This window comes from Botryllus schlosseri, chromosome 7 (assembly GCF_051294905.1).
Source record: "Botryllus schlosseri isolate E-star chromosome 7, Bs_hap1, whole genome shotgun sequence".
Classification (NCBI taxonomy): domain Eukaryota; kingdom Metazoa; phylum Chordata; class Ascidiacea; order Stolidobranchia; family Styelidae; genus Botryllus; species Botryllus schlosseri.
Window position 1 is genome coordinate 948,333 of NC_137242.1, and position 26,204 is coordinate 974,536.

At 41.5% G+C, this 26,204-nt stretch overlaps 1 protein-coding gene and 1 long non-coding RNA gene across 2 annotated transcripts in view; one reads left to right on the forward strand and one right to left on the reverse strand.

Moving 5' to 3' along the window:
* The first annotated feature begins 265 nt into the window (after positions 1 to 265).
* Positions 266 to 1,285, forward strand: LOC145443114 (uncharacterized). The gene is made up of 2 exons (XR_013916291.1): positions 266 to 449; positions 528 to 1,285. It is a non-coding gene; the product is annotated as an uncharacterized LOC145443114 (long non-coding RNA).
* The window catches only part of LOC145443049 (dynein axonemal heavy chain 8-like), a 55,126-nt gene continuing 29,947 nt past the window's right edge, over positions 1,026 to 26,204 (reverse strand). The window contains exons 51-85 of the mRNA XM_080321033.1: positions 25,906 to 26,048; positions 25,405 to 25,539; positions 25,224 to 25,346; positions 24,097 to 24,420; positions 23,564 to 23,727; positions 22,792 to 22,987; positions 22,610 to 22,732; positions 21,867 to 21,997; positions 21,346 to 21,499; positions 21,125 to 21,289; positions 17,455 to 17,616; positions 17,100 to 17,164; positions 14,946 to 15,345; positions 13,461 to 13,628; positions 13,276 to 13,404; positions 12,630 to 12,772; positions 12,277 to 12,422; positions 11,973 to 12,105; positions 10,857 to 11,071; positions 10,670 to 10,775; positions 10,518 to 10,611; positions 9,347 to 9,634; positions 8,903 to 9,077; positions 8,686 to 8,836; positions 8,245 to 8,324; positions 7,568 to 7,913; positions 6,780 to 6,943; positions 5,745 to 5,956; positions 5,277 to 5,420; positions 4,681 to 4,831; positions 3,642 to 4,027; positions 2,783 to 2,935; positions 2,145 to 2,334; positions 1,783 to 1,904; positions 1,026 to 1,433 (exon numbers count right to left, since the gene is read on the reverse strand). Coding sequence (XP_080177159.1) covers positions 1,146 to 1,433; positions 1,783 to 1,904; positions 2,145 to 2,334; positions 2,783 to 2,935; positions 3,642 to 4,027; positions 4,681 to 4,831; positions 5,277 to 5,420; positions 5,745 to 5,956; positions 6,780 to 6,943; positions 7,568 to 7,913; positions 8,245 to 8,324; positions 8,686 to 8,836; positions 8,903 to 9,077; positions 9,347 to 9,634; positions 10,518 to 10,611; positions 10,670 to 10,775; positions 10,857 to 11,071; positions 11,973 to 12,105; positions 12,277 to 12,422; positions 12,630 to 12,772; positions 13,276 to 13,404; positions 13,461 to 13,628; positions 14,946 to 15,345; positions 17,100 to 17,164; positions 17,455 to 17,616; positions 21,125 to 21,289; positions 21,346 to 21,499; positions 21,867 to 21,997; positions 22,610 to 22,732; positions 22,792 to 22,987; positions 23,564 to 23,727; positions 24,097 to 24,420; positions 25,224 to 25,346; positions 25,405 to 25,539; positions 25,906 to 26,048 — 6,269 coding nt within the window. The 3' untranslated portion in view covers positions 1,026 to 1,145. The remainder of the gene's footprint in view (positions 1,434 to 1,782; positions 1,905 to 2,144; positions 2,335 to 2,782; positions 2,936 to 3,641; positions 4,028 to 4,680; positions 4,832 to 5,276; positions 5,421 to 5,744; positions 5,957 to 6,779; positions 6,944 to 7,567; positions 7,914 to 8,244; positions 8,325 to 8,685; positions 8,837 to 8,902; positions 9,078 to 9,346; positions 9,635 to 10,517; positions 10,612 to 10,669; positions 10,776 to 10,856; positions 11,072 to 11,972; positions 12,106 to 12,276; positions 12,423 to 12,629; positions 12,773 to 13,275; positions 13,405 to 13,460; positions 13,629 to 14,945; positions 15,346 to 17,099; positions 17,165 to 17,454; positions 17,617 to 21,124; positions 21,290 to 21,345; positions 21,500 to 21,866; positions 21,998 to 22,609; positions 22,733 to 22,791; positions 22,988 to 23,563; positions 23,728 to 24,096; positions 24,421 to 25,223; positions 25,347 to 25,404; positions 25,540 to 25,905; positions 26,049 to 26,204) is intronic.

The window sequence follows — 26,204 nt, forward strand, 5'->3', positions numbered from 1 at the left end:
CGAAGTACTTATGAATGTCTATCGACTTCCGAACTGGCTCATAATCATGCATGTATATCGACTTCCTCACCAGCTAATAATCATGAATGTATACATCAATACCTCTACGTGGTATTACACGTATATCTCGAAATGAACCCGACGTCCACACGATTTCATATTTCACAAATTATACGACTCACAAAGGTATTATCAGGTAAGGTTCACACACTCCCTATTGTTCAAATCTTAAAATGGTGTGAACAATATATTTCGTTAAAGTCGTCCACTCATGGACTTTGGGCATTTGGTCACCAGTCAGGGCATCCAGCTCTGCCGTCGAAGATGCGGAAGAGAGGAGGTGAGTATCATCAGCGAACAGTGTGGTGTTCAATGAGGTTTCAAAAATGTCGTTGACATATAGGGTGAAAAGGACCGGTCCAAGTACTGAGCCCTGGGGCACACCACAGGTCACCAGGTGAGGAGAGGGTGTCTGAGATCGCAACCATTTGTTGGCGTCCAGTGAGGTAACTTTTCATGAGCTCAAGTTGTGGGCCCCGAAGTCCGTAACGCGCCAATTTCGAGATGAGAATTTTATGATCTACGCAGTCGAACGCTTTTTTCAGGTCGAGAAAAATGCTACATCCCACATTTCGCTTCTCTGAGATATCATAATACGGTTCGGCCACTGTTAGGAGGGCATGAGCGGTTTGGTGTTTGTTTCGGAAGCCAAATTGTTGAGGGGAAATGACAGACATTTCGGCGAGGAATGAGGACAGGCGGGAGAGGAGCAACTTTTCGAATACAACCCCGATGCATGGGAGAACGGATATCGGACGGTAGTTGGTGACATTAGTTCTATCCCCAGCTTTGTGTACAGGGACTACTCTGGCTTTTTTTAGATAGCTTGGGTAGACTCCATTTTCTATAATGAAGTTGAAAAAATGGGCCATATATTGACTTGTGACTTGGTTACAACCCTGATGGACAGACGCGCACACAAAACCTTCAGGAATGCGACGCTAACAAAGAGTACACATCAAAAATGATGTTCAGAAGTCAGAAATTTTATTTCATACCATATACACACTAACTGATAACCCAAACTATATACTTTAATAAAACCACATCAACTAAATCTTTTTCTTAGAAACAAACTGAAATTCTTATTTTATATCGCACAACAGAGCGACGCCTCGCATAATCCAATGCGTGGGTTTCTGAAGCGTCTTCAAATGAATGACGGTGATGTACGTTAGATCGGTACGGCGGGGCTTCTTGTACACCGGGCAGGGGTACAATGCAGGGTCTTTAGGGGCGGTCGAGTTAACCGCGTACATATGAACGACGGGCAGCGGGACAAAAAGAACTTTTGGCTGGGACTCGATCAGGCGGCAGTTGCGTCGGTCCCAAGCAGCCCCGTCCAGATACAACCCATAGATGTAGACACCCTCCTGGAAAACACAACATTACCAATTGACATACAATGGCATGCTTGGCCATTAACGCGTTTGAATGACCAGAGCTGGTCAATGTAGTCGATTGTTCTCGAGTAGAAACCACGTCGTAAATTTCCACTCCAGTTACAAGTGCAAGTAGCCATTTCAAAGTAAGTGAAAAGTAAGTATTCCAGACCTGGTTTATCCTAAAAACTGTAAAATGGACGGAGCAAGTGGATGAAAAGCATAACCATTTCAAGTGAAGTATTGCAGACCTAGTTCAGCCTAAAGAAATGAAAACTGTCACGTAGCAGTACGTCTTTATTGACCACCTATGAGAATAACAAGGAATCCAAAAACTGACCTGAGGGGGGCTGGAGACGTCTTCCTTGAAGCTTTTCAACATGTCGTTGTGCAGAGTGACCGAGTCCAACGCCCAACCCTTATGCATGCGAGTCACCTCTTGCCGCATTGCAGTCAGGAAGCCTGTTAGATATCGAGTTGCCATGTTAGCAAAGAAGTGGGACAGCAGCTCAGCTCTATTTATCATTTTCCGGAATACTTGATTCGCACCCGCGTATATTATGATTGGTCAAAGCTACTTTTTCAAACTACTTTATGCTGTACAAATCTTCAGTGTTTACTTCCACTTGCAGTAATTTTGATGTGCCTTGGAAAAGGCGACTTACGCTTGTAATTGAGTAGAAATTGGGGAGAGACTCTTACCCTGTGGGTTGAAGAATCCTGTCATCCAAAAGCAAGTGGGTCTGCCCTCAAAGATCCACTTGGAGAGCTGCGTGTTCCGTTCCAGTAACTCCGTGAACCAGAATCCGATCGTGGACGACTCCCAGGAGACTTTGCGCCACGTTGTCGGTACTTTTGCGTCGAACATGTTGTCCAGAGCGTCTCGTAGGTTCTACATACAAAGTGTGTATGAGGCGAGTTGGACAGCTGGAAAACTGTCAGCGTTGCCAAACTAGATTGGAATTAGAACGATAGCTAATTTTTTCCAAATTAGATTAAAATTTGAATGATAGCTACACAGTTTTTTTCCAATTAGATTAAAAGTTGAATTATATCTACACCGTCTTTTCCCAATTAAACTAGAATTAGCTACACAGTTTTCACAAAAATCAAGTTCACTACATATTAAATGAGAGTTGATGCTCATAAGCACGGGAATGGCAAATGCCTGTAAAGCGAACTTGGCTCGCTTCGCATGATAGAGTTCTCCTGTAGCTTTCTCGTGACAACCAGAAATCAGATTAGACTACTAACAAGGATTCATTTCACAAATTAGATTATTGGTATTTCCCTAATCTAATCAGACGAGTGAAATTATCCAGTCTAAAACTGGTTGTAACCTCGCTCATGATGATGGTTCCTTCTATCGCGAGCTTGAGGTCGGTGAGCGTGGTTCGAACTAGAGAAATCACTTTCTGCATCCTGTCGATCTCTTGCCGGAGGAAAATGTTCAACGAATTCAACATGCCCATCTTCACCAGCCTCGCTCGTATCTGAGAATACAATATGTCTTTCATCTAGAGGTCGCTGTAACTAAAACTCCTTTCTACTTCACAAAAAACGGATTGTAGCAAGTAGCTTGTGTAGTTTTTGCTCAAACCCAGGGGAGTAGAAGTAGTCTCCAGTACAGCGAGTATACTTCTGAATCAGTAACGACGTACTTCTATTTTATGGAGAAAGACTGCTCTAGTAAATTTTACTATACTTGACCAAGTGGCTGATTTAGGCAATCTTACTCACTTTTTACACTTTGAATTCTTGCACTACCTACTCAGATAGCTTTTTCATGATTTGGATTACGTCTCATAGCAATCCGTTCACGTTTGTGTGATGAAATGTCACAAGAAGTGCGAGAAATAGTCACTGTATCGCAGAAATTGAATGAATTTTCGAAAATTGGACCTATTTCAAGTGTAATTACTCTTTTTGCGTTGTCGTGAGATACATCTTGCAATTTCGTAAGCATCCAATTCCCATAAACTGCTAGAAGGATGCGACATAACCATGGAATATGCATTTATAAATTACTTGAATTTATAAATTACTTAAATTATATAAATTACTTGAAATTATAAATTACTTAAATTACTTGAATAATTTTCAGACCTTTCAATTCACATTTCCACTTGCACAAATTGTTTTGACACGTCTTCGATATCGCTACTTCTACTTCAGTCCATAACTTCAAATCATTCAAACCTCGTGCTGCACATAGTCGGCCGGCAACTTCATCAGCATATCGTGGGCCTGTTGAAACACCACCGACTCTCTTGTCTCCCCAGTGCCGCCTCCAGAATCCTTCGGCTGCACGCTCAGTATCGTGTCCAAAATACTAGTGGCAGAGTTGGTCTGAAAGGTGATGTCCGCGTTGGCGTGCAGCCCGAACACCATGGGGCTGTCCGTGAGTGGTAACTCGTCGATGGCCTCCATGACTTCCTTGACCGATTTGAACGGGGGTATGTTGTAGCCCGTGTAGAAGCAAAACTTGTCGCTGAACATCTGTTCGTGGAACCAGACTTGAGCGAACGTGTTGAGCAGGCGTTTGTCGTAGTCGTCGGTAACGCGGCCTCCGTACTGAACTTCACCTGTGTATGGCCCAGAAGGGTGTCATGACGGGCCATTACACATTATGACTCGAGTCAGATTTGTACAAATTACTGGATTTTCAAAATTCACAACTAAAACTAAGAATGAAGATACTCACTATCAAAAACTCACTAGAGCTACTCGCTTTTCAAAACTTGCCACTAGAACTAGAACATAAGACACTCCTTCAAAACTTGCAACCAAAACTAGAATTAGGACTACTCACTCTTCGAAGATCACGCTAAAGCTACTCACTTTACAAAATTCGCAACTATAACTATAACTAGAGTTACTCCGTTTTAAAATCTAGCAAACAGAGTAACAAACGACTAAAATCAGAACTATTCACTTTTCACAACTCGCAATTAGTACCAGGACTACTAAAATAGACACTGTCAGCTAACTAAGTTCGTGGTTTGTGCCAGTCTGGTCAAGTCACTTGATTTCTAAAAATGACTTGAGTCGATGAACTCAATTTTTGTAAGTGACTTGAATCCAGTGAAGCCACTCAAAAATTTCACTTTGAGTCACAAGTCAAACCACAATTTTCGAACGCCAAACCTGAACCAAGTCATGCAAACAAGTTAACTCGAGTCCCACCCGCACTGAACAGTCTTGGAATTTATTAAAAAAAAATATTGTGTCTACAAACCTATCATGTATCTAACAGTGTTCCACTGGATGCCTCTTTTCGGGTCCAAGTCGTCGAGATGATTTTGCAGAAATTGTACCGTCGCAGAATGGTCGGAAGTGTTGAACTCGTACGGAATATTCCAACCCAACGGACCGAATTTTCTACGTTCCTGAAATGTGGGAACTCGGCTTCTTAACGCAGACAATAAAGGGTTGGAAAACTAGAAACATTTTCATCTTTTTCAAATTAGATTATTAGAATTATATAGCTACACAATTTTTTCAAAATTAGATTGCAATTAGCATGACCGAATTTGCTTTGAAATCCAATTCAATTTCAATTAGAAGCAAAATTAAAGTTCAGTTCATATCAAATTAGAGTTGATTCTGAAAAGCACGAGATTGACAAATTTCTGCACAGCAAGCTTTGCTCGTTTCGTACTATTCAATTCTCACGCGGCGTTTTTAGAAAACAAGAAATTAGAGTAGAATTAAAATTAGAGCAAAGAACCATTTCACAAACTAGATTAGAATTAGATTACCGGCATTTTGCTGTAATTATACAACTACAATGATCCAGTTGACCAAGACTGCCTACAATGAGAAGTGCCCCACCTGAACGGCCGTATGCAAGAATGCAATCGCGTAAAGCAGAGGCTTCCACTGTGGCAGGTTGTTGACGTCCAGCTGGTCCTGAGTGACGCCGGCAAATGTACGCATCAGACCGGCCCTGACTCCTTGGGGTGGTTCGTTGGTAAACTGAAAACGACTATTACATCACCAACTCATCAGCAGAGGTGGCCAAAGTAGTCATCTACTTACGTGATTTCATGGTAAGAATTCTAGACATAGTTTCGCCCAAAAATGAAAACCGTGAGTAAAAGTGGGTGTAGTCTATGAGCATAACCACTTGGCATTACTCTAATTAGAGAACCAGAATTATCTAAGTTGCCAAAGTCTAGTGTCAGCAGGCAAAGCCTACTTGAGCACTTTAAACCGTAAAAGTACTTTGTCAATGAACACATCTAGTATCAAACAAGACCCTTTCACTGTGAAATTTCAATCGATAACTAAGAAGTTCACCTTGATGCTGGACTGCAATAGCGTGATGGGAAACTTTGGATGTTCCTCGGTTGTGATCCAGACGCGAAACGCCGAGTTAACGTTGTCCGACGTCTGCACCGTTTCAAGCAGTTCGTCCATGAAATCCAGCCCCAGATGGCAGTTCTGCAGCAAAGCCCAACCGCCCTTCTGCATCAGGTTGCTGACCAGGCGACGCGCGTGGACTTCCTGGCCTGCAAACAAAAAGCTTCGTAATGAATGAGACAGACTTTTATTTTTTTTATGTAACCGTATTACATGACAAACAAACTGCAACAGTAATTACGCAGAAAGAAAAGTAAATACAGTATTAGGATATTAACAGAGGCGGCTAAAATAGTCACCGTTGGTACTTGAGTAAAAGTAGCGATTTCAAAGTAAGTATTCTAGACCTAGGGTGGCCTATAAAAGTGAAAACTGTCATGTAGAAGTTAAAGTAGTCCTAAAACTTGAGTAATTTGTGCAATTAGTTTGTAAGGTTGCTATCTGGTGAGGATGAGCGGATATCTGCTTGGATCTTGTATTATGAGACTGAACATCTATGAGGCTATCTCTTTGTGTTATCACTTTTGGCATTTGGAAGCAAGATAGATCATCAAAATTCAGAATTTGGTGTTTACGGGGCAGTATGGTTGGTGACAATCTTCCACGTCATAACTGTATACTGCAGCTATCCCGCTGTGATCATTCGCCCATGATGTATTCTTCCGCTATATCTGGCAGAAGAGAACTACTTCTTGTTGTGATGTCTTTAGGCTCGTATATAAGTGTATGTAACACGTGTTTAGGATTACTATTATTATGAGACTCTATACGATTTTACTGCATTAACGTTGTTATAAACAATTGTATTGAGTATATCGGATACGAAGAGCTTCACCAAGAGCAACAGGACTTTATCTCTACATAAGTATTGAATACACGAGCACCAAGACGATTGGTTAGCTATACTTCTAATACAGAGCACCAGAGACATTAAACCTTAATTGCTGCAATAATCAAGTAGAAGCTACAAACCTTGGCCCATCGATATTGCCCTGACTTCGATGTTCTTCTTCTTTGACAGATCCAGGATCTGATTGGTTGGATCTGACCCTTGCGACAGCAGGCATACCATGGGCACGCGGATCGTGCTTTCGTTCAACATCTCCTCCAAGTTGAGGATGACAGGGTCGGCGTATCTGGACACGAAAAACAACGACATGTGGTTAGTAGGGCTGAGCACAATGATTTGGGTATTCAAATCTGCATTGAGTATTCACTGTAAGATTCGAATCGAGTAGTGGGAGATGATATTTTCCACCACTGAAATGATATGCCTTCTTCCCATATGGATTGTATTAACAACAAGAATTATTATTTAAATTTTACATTGTAAAGCAGCGGTTCTCAAGCTTTTTACAATGTGGGCCCCCTTTGAAGGCACACTGTTTTTCCAACCCTTGGAGTAAGAAACATGATTTTCATTATTAAAGAAGTGACCTGTACAGTCCTAGTGGAGAAGATTTGGAGATGATAAATTCAAATAGCTTCTTGGAGGTACCGAGCTGCAATATACAATTGAATAATGTGTTGTTCTTGCAATACACCCCAATATTTTCGGCTGACACTCGTCAGGGGTAATTGTCAGCAACTAGTCGAGCATTGGCCAAAATATTGTACATCAACAATCGTATCACAAAACTAACCGTAAAAGGTATATATTTTAATTTCTTCATCACTCACAGTCTTATGACAGTACTCTGAGAGTGTTGCTCGATTTCGCCCAGCCTATTTGCCAAGGTAACAACAAGAAAGCAACTAACCTGGCCCCCATAGAGTCTGCGATGTATTTCCTTGCTTGGGGCATGATGCGATCCGGGCACCAGCACCGAATCAACATCAGTTTTCTAAACGTGTCCAAAGAAGTGGAATACCCATCCGGGATCAATTCTTCCTCAGGAGCCTCCGAGTCGAACCAGCTTTTCCACTGTTTTTCGTTGCGGCAGATCTGGTTCAGGATCTCCCTGAACTCCGGCAGCCTCTGCAGCTGAACGAGGTTCAGCCAGGTGATGTCCAAAATCCATTTCGAAGGTTTTGGTTGTACGGCCTTCAAATCCAAGGCGGCTCCGCCTTTGATGAAACTCTGAAACTCGCTATGCCTGATGTTGCCTGCCAACAGAGCATGTAATGCATTCAAAAGCTATCCACAGACTCAATGCAAATGGAGTTCAAAATCTGGATCGCACAACACCTAACAACTTTGGGGTCGAATCATCATCGAAACATCATTCAACCTGATAGTTTTGGCCAATTTCCGGCACAAATTTCCTGAAATTCGGACACATTTGAGGGTGCGACACTTGGGCATGTGGTTTAAAGTTAGAGCTAGGATTAGATTTTTAGGATTGAGTGGGAGTTAGGGTCAGTCATTTTATTCGAGTAAGCTCATTTTTGCTAACAACACAAGCAACATATGATGATGAACCGAAACCGCACCAACCTTTCCTCAAGTCGATCTTGAGCGCCATGAGCAGAGTGAAGAGAAGTTTATGAGTCTCGTACAAGCTGCGACAAGTGTACCTGACAAATCGAATAATATATTCAATAATATTGAACCCGAATATTTTGGGCTGACACTCGTCAAGTGTAATCGTCTGCAACTAGTAGAGAATTGGAAAGAACATTGAATATCAACAGTCTTATCATAAAACATGATGTCACTGACATGAAAATTTGAATCCTCGAGACATACAGATGGCATAAGCTCATTGTACTATTCTTAAATTATCCACACATTCCTTTTTTTTGCGTAAACTAGGTTGGCCGATGTTGATAAAAGTCGAAAAAGTGTTACATAAAAAAATTAGTTGCGGTTAGTTGGTTGGGGATATGTATCATATTATCCCTAAAATAACACAAACAATGCAAAATTAGTAGGCACCTGAAGACGGCATAGCTCAGAAACTCGATGATGTTGTGAATTCGTTTGCTCGGAATGGGCGACTTATCCGATTTTGCCATCGACTCGTCAAAGATTCCCAGGAATTGAGTCAACGCAGTCTGATACATCAGGTTCACCATGGACATCTCAACTACAAATAAATATTGATGATAATAAAATCAAACTGTTTCTCGCTGGTTTGGTTTTTGCGTTTCACCGATCAAGAAATAGAGAATGGAGCCTCTGATGGCGACCGGCCGAAACTCTTCTCTGGCGATGTTGATTTTTTGCTCAGTATCTCCAGCAACGGTGAGTTTTTCGCTGACTTCCGAAGCCATTTCCTTTGTGGTCGCCAACATTGTGATCAGGGACTCATCGTCAACCAGCGAACCCTATTGTGATATCAAAGAGACATTGAAACAAGAGGCTAGAATAGCAGTTCAACAGTTTTTTCTGAAAATTTAGCCTGGCGAAAAATCAGATAATGTCATAAGAGAATTGAAAAAACTCACTTACCGGCAACTAACTAACTTGGTACCTTGTACATGTCTGGTACTACATCCAGTCGTTTTTTAATACAAAATAATATCTCCTTGCAAACCATCTCAAAGTTTTGTACAAACTCAAGTTTATTAATAGCCGAGCTAGAATCTGTGCAAACCTGCGTGCTGGTGAGTTTAAAGAGCAAGTTGTCCTCAAGCTGCTTCATCTTCCTCTTGTAATGCGTCACCTCCTCCATCAACTTCACTTTCTCCGCCTCCAGCTCTTGTTTCTCGGTCAGGATGACCCGGCCCAAGAGCTGGTCTTCGAGGCCCTGCATGGTCACCGTGAAATCGATGATGGAGGTCTTGGCGCTGACCTCAGGCGTGTAGGACGGGTTGGGCAGTTTTGTTGTGATGTAGAGACGGAAACCTTTCATCACGTCTACTTCCTTGTCGCCTACTTTCACCTGGAATGACAGTAGAGGTGGTCAAAGTAGTTGGTGCTCAAGCACCGTATGCACTTCAAAGTATGTGGAAATGTGAGTATTCTAGGCCTAGTTTGCATAGAAAACTGAATGTCAATAGTAGGAGTGCATCATATATTTCTACTCAATTACAAGTAGAATTAGCCATTTTCAAGTTACAAAACTAAGCATTCTAGGCCTAGTATGCATAGAAAACTGAAAACTGTGTACTACAAATAGAAGTGAATCGTAAATTTCTTCACAATTACAAGCAGAATTAGCATTCTGGGCCTAGTTTGCCTAGAAAACTGAAAACTTTGTAACAGAAGCAGGAGTACATCGTAAATTTCGACTCCATTACAAATAGAACTAGCGATTTCGAAGTAAGTAAAAAGTAATTTATGCAAATAGTCAGAGATGGTCAAGTAGAAGTAGCATAGTGTACTAAAGTAAATAGCTATGACAAGTAGATTTGGAAGGTGGGTTGCGCACTTTCAGCAGGTCATCAACAGTGACTGAAATAGCAGGACAAATCACAAATTACCTATTAACACTAAAACAGGTGCAATTTTGCACGGCTGGTATCATGATATCGTTCGGTTTCACCGATTCTGTGCTATTAAAGAAAACTCCTTGGATCGACGCGTGATCAGGGCTGCGAGAGAACTCAGAGAGGTCATGAGTCGGTCGGCTGATGCGTACAACAGAAACTGTTAGCATCGACACCATTTGAGCATCATACCAGTGCTAACATACCCAAAAATTACATTCTACTTCTCAACCCTTAAGTATCAAAGTTAGTAATATTTTCTAAAAATCTGTCAGGTGGAAGTGCAAGTGGGCCATATCCATACGAGCGCTCTGAAAAGCCAACACTTGGCGTTACCTTGAAAGTGCTACCGGCTTTGATGAAGTTCTTCTCCAGTACGTTATCCAAAGCCGGGTCCAGCTCCTCACTGATGTCTTCGATCAGAAGTGGCCTAGTATAAAGAAATTTGAGTCGGTCGCTGTCCACTGGTCGAGTCATTTGGTCCTCACCTGCCCTGAGAGAGGGCGTCTTCAAGATGGGTCCTGAAATACTTGTGGTTGAGCGTGGTGATGATCAGCTGGGCGTTCTTCTCACGATTCTTGATCCAAGTCTTGCCTGAATCAAAAAGAGACGGATAAAAACTGTTAATTAGAATTGAATGTAGTCTAAAATCTACATTTTAGTCACTCAACCCACCTTGTCCTTGAGGATCCATCAGCAGCGGGTATCTGGTCGCCTTGGTGACAATAATGCCGTTCTGGACAGACAGATCGTCGCTAGGCAGTCCCTGAAGGGCCCACTCTCCGATGGTGGGCGCGTCAATCAGCATGGAGATGAGGTTGAGATCGGAAGCGAACGGAATTTTACGACACCTCAGCTCGTTTTCCCACGTTTCTTTCAGGAGCAGATTCCTGGATGTGCTCGATTAGTTATTTTGGAAACAGACTCACACAAAGTACTGGTCATTCAAAACTAACAACCAGAAGTAGAACTACTCACTTTTCAAAATGTGCAACTACAAACAGAACCACTAACAATTCAAAACTCCCAACTACACTATCGTCACTAACTACTACCGTCAAGATAGCGTAATGGTAAAGCGTCCGGCTTCTTGATCGGTAAGTCGTGGGTTCGATCTCCGGCCGGGTCAGACCAAAGACCTGATTAGTAACACTGGTATCCATGACTTCCCTGCTTGGCGTTCATGCATTACTGGGATAGCATGGAGGGGTGGTGCAAGACTTAGAAAGCCTCACAAGGCTATATCTGCACCTTCCTTGTCCAGCGGCATATGCAGATCATGCGCTCATGGTATGCGTATGCCCAGATAGTGTGTCTGTATATCATGAGTCGGTGTATATGCCGCAAAAACATCAAGGACAAAAATAAACTACGTCCTTGCCTTCCTTTAACTAGAACTACTCACTTTTCGAAAATATAAACTAGAACTAGAACTACTCAATTTTCAAACCTTCTAACTAGCACTACTCAATTTTCAAAATGTGCAACTAGAACTAGAACTACTCACTTTCCAAATCAGCAACTAGAACTAAGACTACTAAAAAAAACACACGTCAACAAACTAGATTAGTGATTGGTAATAATCCGATAAGGTTCAAACCAATATTCCCAGTCTTAGATTATAATTCTCTTGACTTCCTTACTACCATCTTGAGACATCATGAAAATTGTCGATATTTTACACCTGTAATAGACTATGCTGATATTTCTTTCTAACTATAATATCAACTTAAAATTTTCAACAAACCGATAAAATCAATCTGGCTCTAGTCTTGACTGAACCTGTCCTACCTGAACTCCTGATTGAACGGCCCGCAGTAGGAAAGGAACCCAGTGGCAAGAAGCACGTTGCCGACTAAATCCTGAATCTGCGCCTCAAACATTTGACTCTGCTCTGTCCATCTCACTTTCTCTCCTCCCAAACCTGAACATCATACTGTTCTGTTCTCTCTGCTACTCACACAACTAGACAATTCTAAATGTTTAATGACGGTAATTAGAGTAAAACGCTAGTGATATAATTGTAGTCTAATTTTGAAAAAATGAAAGTATAATTGGGTAGAAATCCCCGACTCTCTACTCCCTGCCCACAAACCTTCGATAAGCTGAGTTGCCGCGTTCATTCTCCTCCTGCACGACTCGGCGTCGTCCAGCAATTCTTGCTTCTCTCTCATGGCCGCGTCGAATTTCGCCTGCACCTCGTCCAGCTCTTTCTGCTTTTCATCAAGTTGAGCTTGAGCCCTGCAACACGCATCAATGCCAGATAGACCATTAGAAAATTTCTACTTTTTTCAAACTGGAATACAATTAGAATGATAGTTACAGTTTTTTTCCAAACTAGAAAGAAAAACTACACAAATCAAATTCAGTTCATATCAAAACTAGAATTATCTGTTGGTCCAAGTATGGCCTCAGTATTAATTACAAAAGCATCGCCATGCTACTTACGAAGAAAGATCTCTCATGGCGATGGCGAGCTTTGCCTCCGACTTTGCCAGGTTTGCTTTCAATGGCAAGACTTCCTTGTTGATGCCGTAAAAGGACGCCATGGCTTTGGTCCACGCCAGCAGGCCTGCCACGTTTCCGCACACCTGAATGCCAAGATCGTTCGGTCAAAGCCAAAGGCGGTCAAAGTATTCATTATCATTAATACTAGGATAGAAGAGATGTAAATTTCTACTCAAATACTAGAAGCAGTGATTTTCAAGACATGTCACAACTACCATACAGTCACGTCACGAAAATAAACGATATTTATTTACCTGTAACGACCGATACTTCTTTCAAAGTGTGATATGGACCCGATATTATTGGCAAACCGATAATAATTAGAAGACCTCTAATCTTCACAAACAATGCAAAATGACAAATGCCACTATATATTGGTGTCATTCAGGTATTACAGCTTGTCTTCATGACAATTTCATTTGTAAGTGTGATTAAAGCATATTCCACAACTACTGTAAAATGTACAAAAAAGTATGTCATATTGCATAAAAAAACTCTAAAGTAGAACTGCAGAAGTAGTTTAAAACATAACCGCCGAAGTAAGTATTCCTAAGAACAAGTAGAAGTACTTCATTAACGACGTCACCTTCTTTGCAGTTTCCAAGTTGTAATCGTCAGCTCTGAAATAAACTTCAAGTAATTCCACAGTCTCCTCGTTGATCGTGTCCTTATCGAAATTCTGCAGCGAGCTCAGAAATCCGCTTTGAGCCATGAGCTGAAAATGGGACTTATTTTTACAACACAGCGCTTCTAAAATGATGTCTCACTGACTTTTAAGGCGTCGCTCCACGACGGTTTCAACGTTGGCCTGTCAGGATCGGCCTCGACCGGATTGAGTCTCCTTTGGAATAGGAGTAGCGCGCAGTCCATGATTCTCATGATGAGGTGGGGGGGTTTGGCCAGCTTCCGGACCGTTGCGATGTCCGCTGCTTTGATGGTCTGGGTAAAAAATTATCTATATACTCAATCAGGAGAAGTTATTTTTAGAGCTGAGTTTGCTTGTGTTATATTGCACACTGGTATATGCCGGGCGTGAGTGTGCACTTGTCTTCATTACGTTACAAGGATAAGATGATTTCTATATTTCAAATTTGGTTAACCGCATTTACTGACGTTTGGTGGTCAAAGTTGGCACAGATCTCCAATACAACACTGTAAATTTTGACTCAAACAAAAGTTACAACAAGCGATCTTCACGATATGTAAAACCAGATCTTTGGAAAGTAGAAAATGAACATCTGAAAAGTACTCATGTGAGCAGTATAAAAAAGCAGATTTGGTCGAGACAAGAGCTGTAACCAAGTCGCAAGGCTCCGAGTCACAAGTCAATCCCACTTTCATAGTTTTGACTCGAGTCAAGTTGAGTCATTTTTAATTCACCACTGAGTCAAGTCCAAGTCAGTGAGTAGAGGATCTAGTCCGAGTCACTGCGTTGACTGCTCAATGCTCATGCTCAGATTCGAGTTAAAGTCTTGTTGAAATCACTTTTTATAACTCTGTTTGGTGACATCCAATGGCTCGCACTTGAAACATACTAATTTTTCTCAGTTTCTGGTCGCATTTTCAAGTACCAGTAACAATAGGCAAAATACCGACAGTATGGTTACTGTACTATTCTTCGAAATTACAATGAAATGCCGGACTTGGCCGTCTGAGACTCGAGTCATACGACTTGGTCCGAGTCATGCACAATGACTCGAGTCAAGTCATCAGAAAATCGCGATTTGAGTCATTATAACCCTGGTCGAGACATCACATAGTATTATTAGCCCATCAAAGGTGCCTACATTCAAAATAGCATGACTGATGACAGCACAAATTGGTGCATATTCACATAACCTCACACAGTGGCTATTTCTCTTGGTAGGTATGACAATTTCACTTTGCAGGTGATGGAGGCATATCCCAAAACTACATTCTAGTTTACAAAATCCAAAGTCGAAATAGTAAGTAGACTTAACTAAAATGCCTGTTCAAAAATATTAGAATTACGTCATTACTCACGACAGCTGCTTATTGGACACAAGGAACATTTTTGCAAAGTAAGTATTCTAGACCTAGTTTTTTCCCAAAAATGGAAAACTGTTCCGCAGTCAAAACCTACTCGACTAATCCAGAAAAGTTCAAGTACTTTATTACTGACGACATCTGGATGTTCCCTGTGTTGAGAGTCAGCCAAAAAGCTTTGAGCGGAATAAATATCATGAATAATTAAATAAAACGCATAGCCTGAATGTAACCAAAAATAGATCTCACGTTCAAAGCGTCTTCGGCCTCCTTCAAAGCGGGCTTGGCCGCCTCCAGCTTAGCCTCCGCTATCTTCTTCTCCGTCTCGATGCTATCCACGATAGCTTGCGCTTTCTCCTTCACTTTAAGCACCTCGTTCTTCACTTTCTCCGCGGCTTGAGCAGACACGGTGACTTCGGCCAGCACCTTGTCTGCTTTTGCGGAAGCGACGGCCAAGTCTTTCTCTTTCACTACGAGTTCTTTAGAGAGCTGGGCTACCGATTCGCCGGCCTCTTTCAGCTTGTCGAGACCGGTGTTCATGCGTTGCGCCAATTCCGCCAGGAGTGAATGGTTTTCTTTGTAGATGCCTTTATAGCCATCCAAGAAGGACAAGTACGACTTTGGGGTGACGTGTGTCGTACGGCGGTATCTAGAAACAGAATCAATGTTAATGAGTTAAGTTGATGATTCATATTGCTTCCACGTGTCAAAAGTCATAAATAAGGCGATTTTTTTTTACCTAAAAAACGGATGATTTTGACCTAAAAAATCTAAATGTAGACATTTTCTGACCTAAGATAACTAAATTTTGACCTCACGTATGCAAATTAGGTGTTTTCCAACATAATGTTAAAATTGTACTACTTATCTTTATGTGAATAGCTTCTTGGAGGTACAGAACTTCAATATACAATTGAATAGTATATTCATATTGAAATGAACCCGAATATTTTAGGCTGACACTCGTCAGGGGTAATCGTCAGCAACTAGTATTGGAAAGAACATTGAGTCAACAATCGTATCACAAAATATGACGTCACCAGCGTGGAAGAGAGAGCGTTCAATGTACTATTTTTAGGTGGTACACGAACTCCTTTTGTTGACAGAGTTTTGGTTTGTGTATTTTGATAAAAGTCGACTCCAAGGCACACAAATGGATTGTGAGACGGCCTCACCTAACGATTCGAAATCGGTTGTCTCGATAATTATTCGCACAACTCGAATTATCTAACAGATGTTTGCCGATGGCAGAATTAATGGCCTTTGATCGGTCAGCATCAATCTTAAGCGGATGAGCTAAGGGTGAGGTTTTCACTGAGCGTGATGCACGTGTTCTGATAAATCTGGGGACATGTTGGTTTATGTGTTCCTGCAGACGTTTATCTTTATATCTGGCTGGAACTGCCTGTCTTTACGAAGTAGTTTGGCCTGAAAAAACATTTTTGGCTCAAAAATTGTCCAATTTTTACATGAAAAAACTAGTATTTCAACGAAATCTGGCCCTATGAAGAATTCCAGTAGTTACATCACGCATTATGGTAGAAATAATTAAATTGTTGTAGTACCACAAAAGATACTTTCCTACATTTTCGGGTAGAAAGTGTCTGTCCTTACTAAGTAGGTTGCCAAGAATGGAGAAAGAACGTTTGACAGCAGCAGTTGTTGGCTGACAAAACTGAAGTCGTGCGTACACTGCTGGCGACAAACCGTGTTGTTTCATTCTGGCAATGTTGTCCACATCACAATTTTTCAGCTTGCGCTTCTTGATATAAGAACCATGCAATGCTCGAGCAGTCTTGCTTCAGTTAGGATATTGCGGTACGTTGACCATAAAACCATGACAACCTATTTGTTTCATTTGACCGTTTAAGATTCACAATGAGCGGACAATAGATCGTTTACAACGGTAGGCCTATAAAGTAGGCTACAAGCTGTAAAATATCAAAGGCTAAGTTCACCGACAGTGCAAATTCTACGATACAAACGAAATGCAGAGGTCAAAAGATTTTTTACTTTGTAAACAATTTTAACAAATTTTGACATGTCAAAAAAAATCGCCCTAGTCATAAAGATCTGTTTTTAAAAAAGTTTGCCTTATGTGTTTGATGATTCTCATAACACAATATCTTGGACCATGGGAAATATCTGCTTATCCCCACCTAATAGAAATATAAGCAAGATGTCTATTGACTAATCGAAACCAAGATCTTGTAGCGACAGCGTACTTGTTCGATGCAGGTGTGATCTGACTGGTTAACCTCTGAGGACGCATCTATAATTCCTATCTGATAACAAATACTGTGTTTGTTTCTGTATCACTATTGTTTCTGTTTCCTCATAATCAATTTGAGCTGGATAAAATATAAGTCACCCTCTCTTACTGACGGAAGCATGCGAACGAACCTGTCGAAATAGTCCACACACGTTTCGGCGACCTTGTCATGGAAAACCCCCATGGTCTCGATGAGCTGTAAACAAGAAACAATCACTAACTAGGCTTGCTTATCAGTAGACTTGTAGAAACTACCAATCTGGTTACCTGACGGTCAACTAATTACCGTTTTAGGAAGTAGTTTTAGTTGCGCATTTTGAAAAGTGAGTATTTCTAGTAGTAGTAGCGAGTTTTGAAAAATGATTAGTTCTAGTTCTAGTTCAAGTTGCGTATTTTCATAAGTGACTAGTTCTAGGTTGGTTGCGCTTTTTAAAAAGTGAGTATTTCTAGTCTGTATTGGTATGGTTCTTGGAGATCAATTCCAACCTGTTTCTTGACTTCGGCTTTGCAGACGACGTCCACCTTGGACAGGAAATGATTGGAGACTGCGATCAAGGCGTCGCGCGGCCATCTCGTGAACCAGTCCATGGTGCAACCGCTGAACAGCCCCGGGAACTTCAGCGCTCTGGTTCGGAACTTTTCCCCGATCTGTCGAGTGGAAGGAATTGACACACCGGGTTCTTGTGACCTTCGGGGGTCAGTGATAAAGTACTTGCTCAAATAGACCTCCAATCTACAGTCTTATGACCGATTCTTCGTTTATTTATTATAGTTGTGCTCACCGTAAATGCTATTTTATTCAAATCCAAATTTTTCGACGGCCATAACTCCGCTTCCACAGGTTGGAATTGAATCAAATTTGGTGAGGATCGTTTCTATAGACCAGTGGTTCCCAACCTTTTTCCACCCACGTACCATTTCGAGGTTTTATGCAGTGCTCGCGTACCACTTACATAAGTTACACGCGTTTCCACTATTTATGACGTCATAATCACGTATTTGACCTATGCGACGTGTAATAAGACTAATAACAAATTCCATTAAACTAGCCAGGGATACATACGGCCTGAGGGCCGGATTCGTCCCGCCAGACGATTTATCCGGCCCGCGAAGCAATTCTGAGTAGATTGAAAAAAGATTATATTATCCATCACATCCACAGTAATAAACCAAATTACAACGTCCGCGTTGACAGTTAAAAATCGTGTATTCATCACAGCCCATACGCAGGGCTAACGCCAGATTATGACTAAAGCAAAGGGAACACAGAAATATGTCTACTTGTATCGCCGGGTAATGCCACTGTTTTAGCGGTTTTTAACTGCTGTATTCAACCGGACAATCATAGTATATTTTCGCCAATTTTAGTGTTCGCGAATATTGGCGTTGCGACTCGCTAGAATGAAACCTCTGCGATCCGTGTGTTATCTATATATGCTTGGTGATAAAGTATTCCAGTGAGAAGCAATGGCAAGAGGCAACATTTTGGATTCCGTTGACTGGTCTGGCCCGCGAACGATTTCATGACTCGGATCCGGCCCGCGATGCATTTGAGTTTGACACCCCTGAAATAGGGATTATCAGCCAGGGTGGATGGGGTGTATGGAATTGTTTTTTCACCACCAGTCACAAAAAGAACATCATAATGAAATAATAATACACACAACAAAAGTCAATTTATTTAATGCGATGGCTGCATTTGTTTATTTACTACTTGCTGGTCGATGCATGGCATACGTATGCTCACAGCGCTTCGAAAGTCATGTATGGGCGCAACAAGTCGGGTTCGTTTCTTCGACTTGATAGTCACCAGGGATGAAAATCCCTGCTCGCATTCCCACGTATAAGAGAAAATTAGCAGCTACGAATAGCGCGAGACGACGGCTTCAAAAAACTCAAAACCAACCCCATCTGAACTAATAACTCCCTTCGGTCGAAAAAAAAGAATCTACTCGCGTACCACCTGGAAGACCTTCGCGTACCACCAGTGGTACGCGTACCACAGGTTGGGAACCACTGCTATAGACAGACTAACACTTTCATGGGGTGAACAGAAAATTTTCAAATTTTTTATTATTTATTTTTATATAATAAATAGAAACTTTCTTCTCCTGTAGCAAAGCGGTTACTGGCTGGAATGGAACCAAATTTTGTGTATAGGCTTAAATTAGGTAACCTGACAATTTTATCAAGTAGCCAGTACGATTTGAGAAAAAAAGTCAGTTTTGAAGAGCCCTACTATACATAGCGTGATTATTCGTTTTGACGCAGCCTCGAAGAAACCTCTGCAATTTCGATTAACTGATAAAAGTAATACCGTAGAACTTTCGACCATGCAATCTACATTTTTGAAACTTGATACCTTTTCAGACCTATAAATTTTTAATCTCACTTGAAGTAGTTCTAACACGCCTAGGAAATCCCCACTATTTGTAATTGAGTAGTAATTTACGTCGCCGTTTATGGCATCGTTAACTGCTTTGACCAGTGGTTCCCAAACTTTTTCGGTGTCAGGGCCAAATTGAGAATTTCAGACCACGGTCGGGGCCGCACGAATACCAGGGCAATTAAACGGACCCAAATGTCATCAAAATATGAAAATTGGCATTTTTCCGATCGATCACTTGACGCCATTGGCCATTGTTTTATGATCATTGTGTTGCTGCGCTCCCATTGTTCAGAACAGTCGACCTTTGGAGGCTATTTCGGAGTAGTTTTATTGCCCAGGCGAGATTCCAATTTGCATTTTTGGAATCAGTGCGAAACTAGATTTCGATAAAGACCGGACCTATCAAATTGTGCGGACGCATCGGTCGTGAGCTATAGGACTATCAATTATGCTGCTTTCGGGCTGCTTTAGTGAGTCAGGTTTTATCGCCTAGACGCGCGAAGCGCGAAAATTTTCTGTAATTCATGATTGAATCGGTCAATATGATCGGGAATTGCATATATATTGCCATCAATTTTTATCCTTTCTCTGCTCACGTAATCAGTTTTACAGGTAGGGTCGAGGGAAGTGTGTTTGAAATGGTAGGGCCCCTCAATAATAACATCTTCGGCGTATATACCCGTCGGCAGGAACGAAACAGCACTTCATCAGCTCCCCCCGCCCCCCAAAAAATAGTAAACTTGGGTCCTGGGCTCCCATAGGGTGATAAACCTATCCCTATCACCTTGTTCGTTTTCCCCAGGAAACCAGTTGTACTGTTAAGTGAGCCAGCGCCATGCGCGAAAATTTTCGATAATTCATGATAGAATCGGTCAATATGATCGGGAATTGCATATATATTGCTATCAATTTCTTGTCCTCGCTGCTCACGTAATCAGATTTACCGGTAGAGCTGAGTGAGGTGTCATGGAAACTGTAGGGTCCATTAGTATTATTCCGTAACATGTTATTTCGTGACCTCCTGTCTGCTATATAAAAAAATATAGAATCGCCCGAACAGGCTTCTAAACTAAGACGCACACGATTTCAAATTGGTATTTCATCACTGGAATATAATTTTTCCCTGCGGGATGGTATTTGTCTCGTGAGGTTAAGATTGTATATATAACGACGTTTTCGGTCAGCATATAAGGGCAGTCCTGTTCGGCCAAGGCTTTCTCGCTTGGTGCGTCGTGGCGCGGTAAAGGCTAACGCCGATATGCCCAATGCCCATTTCTATAAATCTTGCGCATTTTTTCTTGGGGATGAGTACCAAAAAATCAAGATATTTGGCAGCATGAAATCACGCCTACAGCAAAAAACAATTGAAAAAGATGCATAAATTTTCCCATAATTTATGCTAATTCACGAAATAATTTTGAGCCCCGTTCGAGCTCGCCCGCCCCCCCCCCCCTTCATTGGGTGTTTGGCGTGCGGCAGTCACAGTCCTGTCTTTACCTATATCTATAGCTACTGCTCGTTCAACTGGACGTAACGATAGCAGTCTACTCACGACTTTCCTGCAATCTTAATTCAAAACTCAAGACTCCAAGTCAAGGTAGTGTATTTTATAAATATAAATTTAATTTTTTGTCATAACTCGATTTCTTAATATTTTTGGGGGCCGCAAGAAGGCTTGCTGGGGGCCGCATGCGGCCCTCAGGGCCGCGCTTGGGAATCACTGGCTTTGACAGTTTCTCCCCGAAACAAGTATCCACAAAATCTTACCGGCGAGAAACATAGCACAATATGCAAATTATTTCTGGCCCTGGTCAGAAAATAGTCGTAGAGGTTCTCCTGCGTGGGCGGTCTCCTCGGAAACTCCTTCTTCATGACGGAGATGAGATTCTGCGTGATTTCGTCGATCTCGTCTCGCGCGAACAAGCCGGAAACCTACATCAGGACACAACGTCTTCAACAAATTTCCTACGAGCGGCGATAGAACCAACCTCCCCAGACGAGAGAATGTTATTCAAGTATTCCAAAAAGCCTTCTTCCTTGATGTCGTTATCGGTGAATATAAAAGTCACTCCTTTGCCGTCACAACCGGCCGTTCGATACAAAACTTTCAAGTCGTCCATCAAGTTGGTCGTGTTGTACGTTCTACCGACATGCATTTACAAAATTATTTTCTCAACTCTTTCAAAAGTTCTTCATACCGTGTAACTCAAATACATTTAGCACGCCTCTTATCAAGAGCTGCATGCACAAAATTGGAAATAAAATATGCAAATTCATAACCAAACGGCCAGTTATGACACAATATTGTCGAGTTTAGAAATAACGTCAAGATACAAAAACAGTTCACAAAAAACAAGCTGGAAAAACAACAAGGCAGACATGCGAGCTAGTGTGAAATCTTTAGATTATACAAGAATTCCTGGTATAAAGTATAATCATTAAGAACTTACTTCTGAAAGCTTTATAAAATGAAAAAAATGTTTCAACTGTGAGAAAACTAGTCGGTCACCTGGTCAGAGTGATTTGAAATATGCTGTAGCCGGCGATGAACGACGCCAGTTTGGTCAGGCTCTGTTTGCCGGACCCTCCCACGCCGACAAGGAGGGCACTGCCTCTCGGAGTCCGAATGATTCGGGAGATCTGTTCAAACAAGAGGTAGAGACGTACCGGATATCAATCCGGACAGCATTTTGAATTTCCATGCAATTTTCTGTTTTTTACTGTTATGTTTTGTATCCGATTTAGACTCGGTTGGTATCTACATAGCACCGCAAATTTGATAAACCTTAGTAGCAAACTTCAATGCAATCAAAAATCTTGATAACAAGGGCAATATAATGCTCAAGCTCATGCCCAATCAGAGTAGGGCAGCTAGAAAATATTACACTTTTCTAATTTATATTAGAATTAGAATTACTTGAATTTGCATAAATTGGAAATTAAATTATGAATTAGAAATTAATATAACAAAAATCAGCTCATATAAAATCAAAGCTCATTTTCATATGCAGGATAATATCAAATGTCTGTACATCGAGCTTGGCTCATTTCGCACAATTCAGCTCTCTTGTAGCATTTACAGGAAAACCAGATAAGAATTAAAATGAGAGCATAGAAACATTCAAAGAATTAGAACAGGCTATTATTGGTATTTAAATCTAATTAGTCCAATTACACAACTAGAAGTATGTAGCTGTCCAAGTCTGCTCTGACAAGTGGTTGCACCTTATACTGAGAGCCAGAACAGCGTACCTTGACAAGGTGGGTCATCGCGTCCTTGAAAAAGACGAGATCCATGCTGGCCCCGCGTATGGTGTCGTTGTATTGCGTCATGTAGCTCTGCAGTTTATCAGACAGCTCATCCAGAGAAGCAATCTGAAAAGATTATGAGAGTTACAAGATGATTTAAAGTGTTGTCACACAGCAAAACTGACGGCTTCGTAAATCTTGGGAGCGTCCAGCTCCGAGTCGTCATTCTCTTCGCCGGTGGGTTCGGGCGCGTCGCGCAGGAAATCTACAAAGTACGGCTCGACCCCGTGCATCTGCGCGGCCAGGTCCTGGTCCACGTGTTCTTTCACCGCCTTCTGCAAGCTCGTTTCGAACCAGCTCTTGTCCTGTTGGTTTGTGAATCTGAAGTAACGCAACGATGACCGTGGTCAAGTTCTGAATCTATACCTGAACGCACTCTCGGCAATGCGGAACATCGATACACAATTTAATGATGTATTGTATTTGAAATCAACCCGAATATTTTCAGGTTCATGTTATGAATATGTACCTGAAGAAACTCTGGGTTCTGCAGTCCAGAACTTCAATATACAAATGAATATGACATTGTATTTGAGTTGATGCGAACTTGTTCATACAGCGAAATAATCCTACACTATCAGCAGGGAGTCACACATAACACTGTTGAGTGAATAATCTTGTTCCAAACAAATATCGTAATCAAATTCTCATTGTCCAAACGAGTATAATGAGAACTTGGTTCATAAATTAGTCATAGTTACTCTCAGTTGAGTAAAAAACTATAGATATACAATATTCTTTCCAATTCTTTACTACTTGTTGACGATTACCCCTGACGAGTGTCAGCCCAAAATATCTTGGTTTATTTCAACACCAATATGTCAAGTAGAAGCAGTCTAAAATCATAACATAAGTAAAAGTAGATTGTCACTGATCCCTTGTGAATCTCATACTGACCTATCTGCGATGACTCTTGTGCACTCGTGCATGAACAGGTGGATGACGTCCATGGCTACACAACATTCCTGGGCTTTCACCGTGAGCATGCCCTGCCAGATACGTGAGAGGTCGCGCAAGTTGAAAATGTAGTGAAATTTAGCCGGCGTCGGAAGCATCTTGATCTGCAGGTGAGGAGAAAAATCAGAATATGTGAGGTGGCACCTGTGAGACGTATCAACTATGATCTGTCTTTATTTCCATCTTATTCAAATAACAAATAAGCAACCGAGCAGTAACACTGTGAGCACTAATAGGTAACGCGAGAGGAACCAATCAATAACACAAGCAATGATAATTAGAAGTATGAATGGTTGATTAGTGACATAATATAATATATACAATATACATATAATACATCTGCAATTTACATCGACAAAATCCGCTATTTAACAGTCGTAAAATCATTTGACAATCATTTTGTCATTGTGTAGTAAACTCACGAAGTTTTAAGTTCTACAGCAACAAATCTAGTCTTCAAATCAATATCATACCTTGGTCCATTGCCAGAGCACTCTAGTGGCTGATATCAGCTGCGGTATCATGTCCACCACTTGTTCCGAGAATCCTCTTTCCAGGCAGAAATATCCTTTTCCGATAATGCCGAAAATCTTGTCGATAGACGCGTTCGAGGGCAGGGTGCAGTTGAAGACGCTAAACTGTCTCTTCAGTCTCTGGGGGATATCGTTTCGACCCCCGCCGGGGTGAATCATGGCCGCTATGAACTGCATGTCGACGATGTTGGTGAAATCGCCCGGTTTTTCGAGGGAATACATGCCGCGCATTTCCATCATTTGACGTACGATTTCGTTGGTGATCTGAATAAAGCAGGTACCTTAAAACAGGTATGGGCGAAAAACTACCAAATCATGTTTAATGCACTGTAGAAGTGACATTCCTTTCTTTGTGGTTGCGTAAATGATGTATATTTGAAATTTCCACATCAAAGTCTGATACTTGATTTTGCTCAGCCATAATAATGAGTGTTAATCGAGCCAGGGTTGTAATGACTCGAGTCACGATTTTCTGATTACTCGACTTGACTCGAGTAATTTTCTCAAAATACGGGAATGAGTCGACTCGACTTGGATTCGAGTCATTGCGCATGACTCGAACCAAGTCATATGACTCGAGACTCAAACGGCCAAGACCGAAATTTCATTGTAATTTCAAAGACTAGTAAAGTAATCACACTATTGGGATTTTGCCAATTGGTAATGGTACTTGAAAATTCGACCAGAAACTGCTGAAAGTGTGGAAAATTAGGGTGTTATGAATGCCAACCATTCGATATCACCTAGCAAAGTTATAAAAAGTGGGTTTAACAAGACTTTAACTGGAAACTTAGCAGTCAAAAGAATGACTTGGACTAGGACTCGAGTCATAATACCATGACTCGGTCTCGACCCTTTGCTCGCTGACTTGGACTCGGTGGTTAATTGAAAATGACTCGACTTGACTCGAGTCAAATCTATTAAAGTGAGACTGACTCGTGACTCGGAGCCTTGTGACTTGGTTACAACCCTGACTCGAGCACTAGACTCGACGCCTAATACTCGATTCACAATGGAATCACCCAGGTAATCAATTTAGTCGTTGTAGTGGGTAGTTTTCAATTCACCTGGTCACCCCATTCGTTAATGACAGGCATGTTTACATCGTCAATAAACACGGTCATTTTACGACCAGCCGGCGGTCCAAAGGTACTGCCCATACGTTTGTCCACGTAGCTCTCAATGGTTCTCTGCAACGCGGGAATATTTCATATCCGTTTATTTGTTTCCTAAATTAAAAACACTTGCCTGAAACATGCTGGGCTCAGTTGCTGAGCTGAAATTGAACGATTTTGCCATGTGGACTTCGGGGTCGTACTGGGACATGTAGCCCTGGATGAGAACGGTCTTGCCCGTGCCTTGTTCTCCAATCAAAAGAACTGCCTGTAGTTACAGAAAAAGTAAAAACCACATAATAATAATTAAAGAAGGTACAGAACTTCAAAATACGATTGGATAGTATATTCGTATTAAAATAACCCCGAATATTTTCAGCTGACACTTGTCAGGGGTGATCATCAGCAACTAGTAGAGAATTGGAAAGGACATTGTATATCAACAATCACATCACCAAATATTGAATTGAGTGATATCTGTGAGTTGAGACTTCTCAAACCATAACAGAACAATGCAAGTTAAGTAACGAGGCAGCCATAACCAGCAATACTTGGTTAAGTTACTATAACACCTCAAGAACGTACCAGTCCCAAATCACCGACACTATATAAAGTTTAACAGAGGACAGCATACCTTAGTTTGCTTGGCTATAACATCGATCAAGAACTTGGTCCTGATGTTGTCCACATTCGGCACCAAAATCGAAGCGTACTCCGGCACAGAGTCGGACGGATACATGTATTCTTGTACACGACTGGACCAGTGTTCCCATTTGCCTGAAATAATGCGAAGGTGTAAAGTAGAGAGATGTGTTCACATTGATCATCCCCCCAAAATAGGTTACAAACAGACAGCAACAATATCGACACAGAAAAATGCAAACAAAACATTCCGTAACGGATAGGAATGGTCGAACAACCTTAAAAGTCAAC